The sequence below is a fragment of the Cynara cardunculus genome (genome assembly GCF_001531365.2).
Source record: "Cynara cardunculus var. scolymus isolate 2C chromosome LG 8, CcrdV1, whole genome shotgun sequence".
NCBI lineage: Eukaryota > Viridiplantae > Streptophyta > Magnoliopsida > Asterales > Asteraceae > Cynara > Cynara cardunculus.
This window is the reverse complement of record NC_037535.1, coordinates 14,194,625-14,205,017: the sequence shown is the minus strand read 5'-3', so window position 1 is coordinate 14,205,017 and position 10,393 is coordinate 14,194,625. Positions and strand designations below refer to the sequence as shown.

General features: G+C 37.0%; 1 protein-coding gene across 3 annotated transcripts; it reads right to left on the bottom strand.

Moving 5' to 3' along the window:
* Positions 1–1,147: 1,147 nt before the first annotated feature.
* Positions 1,148–9,844, bottom strand: LOC112517082 (mediator of RNA polymerase II transcription subunit 33A). 3 transcript variants are annotated; one of them, XM_025124400.1, is made up of 12 exons: positions 9,529–9,844; positions 8,385–8,495; positions 7,415–7,759; positions 6,435–6,739; positions 6,247–6,338; positions 5,727–6,075; positions 5,252–5,462; positions 4,163–4,277; positions 3,676–3,837; positions 2,783–3,443; positions 2,504–2,710; positions 1,148–2,423 (listed from the first exon to the last, which is right to left on the bottom strand). In XM_025124400.1, exons 1-12 carry the CDS (start codon positions 9,813–9,815, stop codon positions 1,327–1,329), a joined length of 3,942 nt encoding a protein of 1,313 aa, XP_024980168.1. In that variant the 5' UTR covers positions 9,816–9,844; the 3' UTR covers positions 1,148–1,326. The 3 variants fall into 3 exon arrangements, with proteins under 3 accessions (XP_024980168.1, XP_024980169.1, XP_024980170.1); XM_025124401.1 differs by having other exon boundaries at positions 7,415–7,650; positions 8,387–8,495; XM_025124402.1 differs by lacking the exon at positions 9,529–9,844 and having other exon boundaries at positions 7,415–7,650; positions 8,385–8,474.
* Positions 9,845–10,393: the final 549 nt, after the last annotated feature.

The window sequence follows — 10,393 nt, the reverse complement described above, 5'->3', positions numbered from 1 at the left end:
GATGGACCTACATAAAATCCCAAACATAAAATGGAAGTTTAGCAAAAAAGACACAAAAGTGTCCAAAGACATGTTCAAGCAACGTTTTTAAGCCTCAACTTGACGTATTATAGGTCTGAAACGGAATCCTATAATAAAAGTTATGCGCATTTAAGCACGAAACCATCTTAAGCCAAACTCAAGGCACAATAGGGCCCAGTACCAACGCATGGCAAAATATTAAAATATTAAAATGCTTTGTAAATCGGTTGATAGGATGACTCCAAGCATTTAACCTTAGTTTCAAGCAATTGTGCTTACTTCTTGTTCGCATTTTCATGGAAAAAATTTCTCTGATCGGAGTCCGACAGGATATAGTTTCTTGGAATGTGATATGAACGGCAATGAGTGTTTGTAGAAATGCCTGAAAGGAATATAATATGCGAATATGGTCTCTTTAGGTATGATGTTCAATTTGAATCTGTTGGTTGTGAACTTGAGTTAAGTTTTGACATTTTTTGGCAAACGAGATGGATGTTTATTGTCCCACCCATCAACCATTCTTAAACTCAATATGCGATACCATAAACTCAATTTGCAATACCAAGCAATGAATGTGTTGTGCCATAGTTTCTTTTTTCTTTTTTTTTAACCTGGATATCCAACTCGCTATGCGAGCTGACTAATCCCAAGGCGACCACCTGCTTTGTAGATAGCCCGTAGTCACCACATTTGAACCTCTGTGGCCACAAAGAAATTTTTATTCCTCCTTGGATTTGAACCTGGGAACTCCTGATACTTTTTCACCTTTGGAGCCAAGTTCAAACCAATCAGGCACCACCCTTGTGGTTTTGTGCCATAGTTTCAAGACACGTATGAAATGCACGACAACTGTTCACCAAAATGCCCACAAGAAATGTTACTTTTGGGCCTCAGCATTCCCCTATATCTTCTCATCACATCTTTTAAACTTCAATGAAACAATTTTCCTTGCATTTCTGCAAACTTGGAACCCGATTACCATACTCATAATCCATGTCCCATGCATTAATCTGTGGTACAGCAGAACTTGGGTTATCATGTAGAGCAGCGGTGGAATAGGTCTGTTCCTGATGTTAATTTTTCTTTTTTGTATTCTTGGATGTCTTTCCATATTGGCCATGAATAAACATCCCTGAAACCGAATATTTGTTTCATATATGGATTCGATTTTCTTCATGACATTGTTAAAAACTGATGTACAGCTAAATCTCTAAAGGATAGATATACCAACAATTTACAAAACTTTGGATCAAAACTAAAATCGAATCTATATATTTTTAAAAAATACCTGTGGAGAATAGAAGGCTATGAATCAGTTCGACTGATGAGTTCAGCAGCTGCACCCATCGTACCAACACCACCCGATTCCAGTAGAGTAAGTGCAAGTTCTTCCTCATTCCATTGCCTCAACCCTTGACTCAACCTCTTCAAAACCTCTATGTCGATTTCCACTAACCAATTCGGCATACAACCCACCATCAGGCTCACGAAACCTGTCACATAAGAATGCCAAGTGATAGGATCACACCCAAGCGTTATCTTCCCATTAAGGGCACTTGCTAAAAACTCCATGTGGGACCCAAGAAATCTAGGCCGCCACTTAGACGCTGATAGGGACGAGTCAACACCCCAGGCGAATGCTCCACAAAGCACAGTGAAATAAGCAAGAGCATACCCCCATAGCATTGAAACAGCTCCACCTGTGTTTTCTCCTTGGCCGGTCATTTGAGCCGATATAAACCAAGATGGCAGAGTCTCATTTATCATTGACTGAACTAAGCCTTGACCTCCAGATAGCCATAATATGGAGGCACCTAATTGAGCAGCTAGTTTAACCTTGGTCAATGCTGTAGCAAGTGAAACTTGACCATACCTTATTTCTTGCTTGCCTTTCGGAGTTTTGCCATTAGAAGCTATATCTTTCACAGATTGCATCAACAACGAGATAATATCTTCTCTGAGGAACATGATATCCCTAATGGAACGATAGACGCGCAAATATAGAAATCCGGGGGCCACGGGAGATATCTCCCCGTAAGAGTTGGACCCAAACCCATGCCCGAGTAGTGCTCCGACACCACCATGGCTTGATATAATAGTATTATTTAAGCCAAGTGTGGCAGTGAAGCAGCTCTTAAGAAGCTGAGCCACTGCATCATTGTCGTGGAGGAAAACCGTACGAGAAGATGAGAAGCGAAGGAAATCACTCCATTTCTTTGCCTTCTGGGTCCACAAGGACGCTACAATTGGCATGCATGGCCACGGGCAACCAGCTGCAAGTGACTCCAAGGCCGGTCCAGCTAGATTGAGAAACCGCTGTGATGCTTTGTCAAGTTTGTATGTTATGGTGAGGCTGACAAAGGCAGCCAAGGGCAATGGAAGAGTAGCTGGAGAACTTATCCCTGCAAAAGAGAGTCAAATTTCTTGGATTTTTAAAACCTTTTTTCTAATTGGGAGAAATTATGTAAGGTAAGGACAGAACCTGCAAGAAGTGTTGGGACATTAACACCAGTGGCAGCCAGTATATTCTTGATATGTTCTTCAACATTGGAAAGGTTTGCAGCTGGACTTGGCCAATCTGTTCCATTCATGAATACTGGTTTCCAGACACCACGAGACACTTCAGCTGAGAAGTAACTCACGATGATCGCCAAAGATGCAGGAAGAAAGTCTGCCAAATCTTTTAGCCCTGCAAATAGAAGATTTAAATTAACATCTCACCAGGAGAAGGAAGGAAAAAAGGCATTCATTAAGAACTGACCTGTACACAGCTCACGAGGAGATAGTCTGCCATGGGCACATGCAGTGAGAGCAGCATCAACCACAAAAGGAACAGCTTCAAGAATATCCCAAGCAGGGAATTTGGGTCTTAGAGACGCATCTTCACTGCCAGGCCCTGATGAACTACTACTTCCTGATACACAAGTAGTCAGTGGCTGGTTCCTATTTATCTTTTTAAACATCATATTTAGAAGGCTATCAACAATCTGATGAACAGGGGAATGAACAAGACCAGAAACGGTGGAAGCTAAACAAGCTTGATGCTGACGATACCAGGCTTTAAGTTTCGGGAAAGAATCAACAAATATGGGATTAGGACATGATGTTTTTGCCACTGCAGAGAGTCGCCTTCTATTGCGGTCCTCGTATATGTTTTTGCTACCAGAAGAAACTAATTGGGAGTTTCGCATTAATAAGAGGTATTCAGGAGTGAGTTGGGATCCCACAGGTGGAACATCTCCAACTCCATATTCAAGAGGAGGATGATTGAACCTCCATAGCTTTAGAAGAAGCGCAAATGCATTTGAAAACACAGCATATGCAGATATCTCTTCTCCTGTGGTCAGAGTCCATGATATATTGGGCACACATGATCCAAATACTTCACAGATTGGCATCAAAGAACCAGCAAGCTGTGGAACCTGGGAAACGCAAAAAATGAGTTTGACTATTAGAACAAGGATAAAATGATCTCAACCAACTGACTCTTTAACATCAGTTGGTCATTGTCACCATTAGTTATGGGATGCATATTGAAAGGACATCAATTTTCTAAAACTGCATTGCTAAGAATGTTGGTAAGAGAGAATCTATTAGAAACCTAACCAAAGTAATATGATCATGTTTTCTGAAATAGCATAATGCTGAACTTACCAGCCCATGTAGAGAGAAAATCTGAACACAGTCAATGGGCGCTATACCAACAAGAAGAACATTCAGCATGGGAGCATGGGCTATCAGATGGCTGTCATTCCCCAAATAGTTTGCAGGTGGTGGTGGTGACAACAATCTGGTAATGAAATAAACACTGTGCTCCTGCAGTTACCACAACTCTTTAAGTCAGTCAACACAGTTGAATCGTTCTGTCCAAGAAGTACCGGGAGAAACCAAAGGGTCATTGGTTCAGCGGTACCCGGAATACCAGTAGAGTTCAGCTCTCAGGAGGTCAAAGTTCTAACATCACCAAAGGTGAGAAGGGTACATGAGTATTTGCCATATATAAATATTATGTATATTCTAAAAAAGTATTGAGAGAAAATGAAGATACATTATGCGAGTAAATACCAATCGACTCTACATTATTGCTTTGTGTTGTTTTAGTGTCGATTATCAAGTAAATACATATAAACAAAGTAATTACCTGGACATTCCAACCCCGAATCAAAGAGGCCCCACAGAGAATAGTAGCAGCAGCTATTTTCTCGTCGTCTGATCCGTTGAGAGCAATCTCAAAGACTTTCTCAAGCTCTGCTAAGCTTCCATCAAATCCATTAGCTTAAATTCAGTTGTTTTTTCATTGACTAAATTTAAGAAAGATGCATCTGATATACCAGCCTTCAGAAACAAACAATATAAACCAAAGACTAGGTGATACGCAAGGACTACAACAGAGATATACACTCAAGTTTCACCTTCATGCGTTTTACCTCCAAATATGTTACATGTGCTCCTACTTAGAAGGCTGATTTTATGCTATGTTTGGTAACTGGCGGATAAGCTACCTGATGACTGATAAGCTAGCTAGTAGCCGATAAGCTAGTTGATGAACAAATCATGTTTGACAAAAATTAACTTATAAACATATAAAGACTAACAAAAGGCATCTTGAAAAATTAATCAATTACAATATTAAGAAATCAATAATATAATACGTTAACAAAAAGAATTTCAAATTGATGATTATAAATTTTGGATTTGTTAAATGAATTTTTGAAAAAATCTATTAATTTATGATTTTAAATAACCATTAGATATATTTTGAATAACATAAAAGTGTCAACCTCACATATTCTAATTTAATTCATAATTTTTCAAAATATATGATTAATAATTAAATTAAATATTTTATTAGAATCATTTAACACATTTTTATTATCTATAAAACAAAATAAGTAATTTTATGTAACTTACATAAATATTTTTAAAATTTTATATTTACTTTTTGATAACTAAATATATTGAATAATATCCATAAAAATAACTGATATGATTAATATTATTGTAAATAATTAATTTTAGTGTATATTGTATAATGTATAATTAAAATTAATTAATAATTAGTTAGTATATATATGTAGTTGGCATTCTGTTGGAAGAGAATATTTTATCCATCCCATTCATGAATACCCCTTCCCCAGAACAAATTACAATGACAGCACAACTAGAAAGAGAACATTTTGCGCTCGTGTATTCATATGCTAGCATCATTTATGGAATTATATATGTATACCTTGAAGCAGGTTCAGAAACAAGAGCGTTCATCATCACGGGAGTAATTGGTGCCCCTTTCATAAATGAAGACCAGCCAGGAACTTGAGCAGGAACACCATGAGGTATTTGGTTGATGCGACCGGTCACATAACCTGGCCAGAAATACGCTGATGTGTCCAATAGATTTCTGGCAATACATGCCTCAACTATCAAATGGTGCAAGTTTCCAGCTGCAAATCAGGAACATAAAGATGATTTAATGACACTCAAAATCACTACACTACTTCACCTCTTCTGTAATATCATGTCCTCTCAAAACCACCTCAAAGCGTGTTTATATTATCCTTTTTCATCATCGCTTTTCGTGTGAAAATGCATAGAGTAGGAGTAGCTTCTATATAGATTGGCAATCTGATGTTTCAGCCATAAAGGATTGATTTGGGACACAGGGAGTATAGTTTTCTCAGATCTGTTAAGTCATTTATGTAACTTACTGAAGTTGATTGCCATATCTTTCATGTTGATGAAATCAAAGTACGCACTGCTACCAACATTAATCCCTGAAGTGAACATCATTGCTTTTGCAGCAGCCTGGTTGGCAGCAGGAATAATTGACTGAGGCGGAGTCAACAAGCTCTGGTAATCACCTAAACTCTGTAAGCTAGATACCAAATCCCTACGACGCTTTTCTCTACAGTTTTGTGTGCTTTGACGATCTATCTTGTTTTGTGGCATGCTTTCCTCATCCTCAATTAGATCAGAAACCACAAGAGTTGTAACAGATAATAACATGCATAAGCGAGTATCCAGGCGAGGCATAGGACCCTCGATGGGATTTCTTTCCTGAAAATAAATAAGATGATGAAAAACAGTGAAAAGGAAACTGTTAGCATTGTCAAAAGTAAAATGGATAATTAGCACAACTAATTCCTAGTTAAAGGAAATCTAAACAGCCAAGATAGTTTATGGGATCAGAAGTAAAAATAACAGACTAAATTGATGAGAAATCTCAACCCTTTGAACAAGACGAAGAGCTGCCATCCAAAGACCAAGAAAACTCTCATACCAAGTGGTGCCATTTAAGGCTTGAAGAGCTTTTACGAAACCTGTAAGCAAGAAGCGTGGTTCATATTCTAATAGATAGTTCTTGATCAGAAGTAAGTTTCTTTTTAGGAAAAGTAATAAACCGAAACGGGCCTTACGCTTGACAATTTCAATGGCACTTGTTGTATCAACTTGTGAACCATCCATTGCATCTTCAAGCACAAGATCAAGAGGAAGCCACAGAGAAGAACCACCAACTTTATGAGAAAGACCAGCAGGTGAAGACATTACTGTGTGGATTTCTTGCAAGTAACTTGCTTTGGTTTCCTCGGACACAATTTTACGATCATCTGATATCAGTTGAAGGAGAATTTCTGGTGTCATTGCCTTTGAACTTCTCAGTGCTGAAGAGTTAACAGCAAGAACTTCTATGTCCTGGATAAAACTTCTCCAATGTGTGGGCCTGAGTAAAACTTCATGGTTTAGAATGAATGAGAAGTTAAAATGATATGAGATAACTAAAACAAGACGCTATTTTTAGTGAATGAAGCAATTTATGAACCATAAATGAAATCTACTCCCTCCTTTCCAGAAACAGAGGTACACATTGACTTTTTTTAGGTCAAACAAATAACTTTCCAACTTCATGGATGCATAGACATTGAACAATAAGGACATATTTATGGTACATTAAGAATTTTAACATATACCCTCTGTTTCCCAAGAAAATGCCAATGCTACTTATCACATGGTTTAAGAAAATGTGTTAAACTATTGATCAAATATCTAAAATACCCTTAAATAAGTACAAGAAGATTGAATCTTTCGACTCAACTCAAAACCATCAATTTATTTTTAATGATGCTAGCAAGCAAAAAAACTTTGTTAGACATGAAGACGGCCATCCAATTTTGAATGTCAAATTCAGTTTCTGCAACCTCCTTATATCATTATGAACCTCTCTTCTTCTGAAACATGGGGAAATTTTACTTGAAGAACAACAGAAGTTGTGATGTGTTTATCTAACCAGTGTTGCTCATTTTCTATATGCAGAGCTAATATAGGAGCTTCTCTCTGACCCCTTCCGAGTATAAAAGTAATGTTTAAATAACAAGTGTTAAAGGAATTAAGTTCTGACATGTTTCGGCGTGCCAAAAAAAGAATCCTGGAAGTTACTTTGTTTTGCAGGAAAAGCCCAATCAGCTCTACAGTCATCACAGTATTTCTACTTTGCAACATCTCTTGGTATTCAGTCCTCTTTGCATCATAACTTGCACAATCTCCTAACTCCATATCTTGAGGTACATTCCATCTAAATTTTCTTTCCTCAGTAACTTCCAGCAACCCCTCATCTCCTAATGCTGCCTCTACCAACTGCCAAACAACTGAAAAGATGAATACAAGTACTAAACTCCCAGGTTCAATGACTTTGACACCAAATATCTGAGAAAGCTGGAGAACATTGTCTATAGAATTCATAATCCTGCATGAACAAGTAGTCTATGAATAAGAAACAATACAACTTATTCAATTAGTACATTTATCAAAGCATCACATTCTCAATAAACTGAAACTGTCAGCAAAGAATATGAAGCAGCATGTAGAACTTCCATAATTTTATCAACAGCGACGTGAAACCAAAACATGATCATACTAATCCAGTCATGTAAAATACTATTTTATTTTGCTATTTGCAGTATCTCATATTAACTAACCATTAGGAAACGACAATAACGTGTTTCTCTACTTATATTTAATGTTGTTAATCAAGTGTGCTCAACGGCATCAAAATGAAATAAGCATAAAAGAAGACGTTTTTAAATAGGAGCCGCAGATACAACATACATAAGACTAACGCCACTCCATATTGAGTGATACAGTAGATGTAAATATATTGGCAAAAAGACTTTTTTACGATTATGTCTATAACAGGTTATGCAAGTCTTAGTCATGACCCTGTTATGGCTGAAGGTACAGCATATTTATCTTCTTTGTGTGTTTGTTGGTTAAAATGATGAATAGAAGACATGATATATTAAAATCCTTGGGAGAGAAGAGAATGCATACAAAGATAGAAAAGTTGTAGGGGATACAGGGAGAAGGCTTACACCGGATAATTTTGGAACTCTACATGTGATTTCAGTTTGAAAGCATGCCGTTTAAGGAGTTCCATATATAGCCGAAATGCTGCCTGTTGGGTATGACGCTTCGGAATAACCCTGTTCAGGTGAAATACTATTTAGCCAGGTAGCTATATATAAATTATGACAAGTCATAGAAAAGGACCCAATTCAAGAGAAAGGGTCAACATGATTTGGTCATAGGACCCAGTCTCTTTGCAAAATGCAAGAGAAAGGCTGCTGTATCAAGATCTTTGATATACCCAATCCTGGCATAACCATGGAGCTTTAGTGCACAAGGATCAACATAAAAACCAACAAAAGAACTGAGGGTTTTGGTCATATATCTATTGGAAACAATGGTACTATGATTTGCATTTTCCAACTTTGGAAAGTAGACTAAATTCAAATTACACCATCTCTTAATTAAAACATAATAAGAAAGCCAACATTTAAACACAGAGAATGACACCAATGCATACATATATATATATACATACATATATACATAAATACATACATGCATATATATGTATATATTACCCTGATGAGTGTTTGAGTCCCAGAAATTCTGGTCAAACAAATATGTAAAGTTATTGCAGTCCAAGAGTTAAATTCACATCAAAACAATGAGCTAGAACCAAATGAACAGAAACAAACTGCACTGTGTCAGTGGGGATCAGCTCTTGGATGAAAAAGTACAAAAGATTTGAGACCAACTTCAACTTCAAACTATCTCAATAAACCATGAAAAAAGGGGTTAGAAAAAAAATTGGATTCCTAGAAACGACTCAGCCAGATAGTTGATTTCACCCAAATTATTTCATGGGTGGGGGCCACATAATTAAATTCAATAAATCAGAATCAACTCCCAGAAACTAAGAAACAAAAATAGTAATGATGATAATAACAATGTTAAAATCAAGAAAGCATGGTAACAGGGCCAACTTTAAATAGCAAGTGTTTCTGAAATCAAGAAACCATGAAGATCTTCCAAAGAACAGAGAAGTAGGAGGGAAGGAATCTGAAGTGATATTGACTTTTCAATGAAATCCCAATTCAAGTTTTGTTTTAGAAATCAAGAAACACATGGGAGAGAAGGAATCTGAAGATAGAGATCAGAAAAACAAACCTGGTGGATAGAAGAGCAAGAACAAGCAAAGGAGGAACGATGTTGAAGATCAATGCTTTTTCAAGAAACTTCCATGAAATAGGATTGTTGCTCTCCCAACAAATGTTAGAAACCAAAAGGTTGGCTAAATCTGTGGAAGGAAGAGACACACCAGCTGAGTTTAATTGGGAAGAAAGATGAATTGCCCATATCAATGGATCACTGCCTTTATTCTGAGATTTCTTGGTTAGCTCAAGGACACTGTCCCATAGCCCCTTGCTACTCGAGGTCCCTAAGGACACGGCCATTAATACCACATATGCTGTTCACAAGAGAAAAAGAGAGAAGAGGGTTTCTTTTGGGTTGAGGATATAATATGGTGCCCAGTGTAAAAAGGTCTGAATGTTTGCAAGTCAATGTTGAAGGCGTGGGCTAACACAAGGGAAGAAGGTGAGGGAGTGGTGGCAGACAAGTATTTGAATATAATCTATTAATTAAATGGGCAGCAGAAAATGGCCTTTTAACAGAAACATGGGTACCTCATCTCTTTAGACGCCACCTTTAATTTTAATTACTTTTCATATACACAATAATTAACTACCAAAATTAAAAAAAAGTTTTCAAAAATTAGATAAAATCATCATTCTAAATAACTTGTTATGGTTTCAAGACTTGGGTTTGCTATCACGTTAACCCATATGACTCCACTCTAAGGCTTGACTTGCATTATGGTATATTATGACATGTTACGACATGTTATTTAGTAATGCATGGGTTACTTTAAGTTGAGGGATAAATGATAATTATGTAGAGACTAGAGACTTAAGTAAACAAGAGAAACTTAAAAACTAAAACATTAAATAGGTAAATACTTACTCAAATTCCC

Bases quoted from the DNA above. Each gene is read 5' to 3' on its own strand.
- LOC112517082 (XM_025124400.1), bottom strand. From the start codon at position 9,815: ATGGCCGTGTCCTTAGGGACCTCGAGTAGCAAGGGGCTATGGGACAGT. The intron at 6,339-6,434 runs GTAAGGCCCGTT...TCTTGCTTACAG, and splicing joins TGCCATTGAAATTGTCAAGC to GTTTCGTAAAAGCTCTTCAA. The intron at 3,838-4,162 runs GTAATTACTTTG...TGGTAACTGCAG, and splicing joins TTCGGGGTTGGAATGTCCAG to GAGCACAGTGTTTATTTCAT.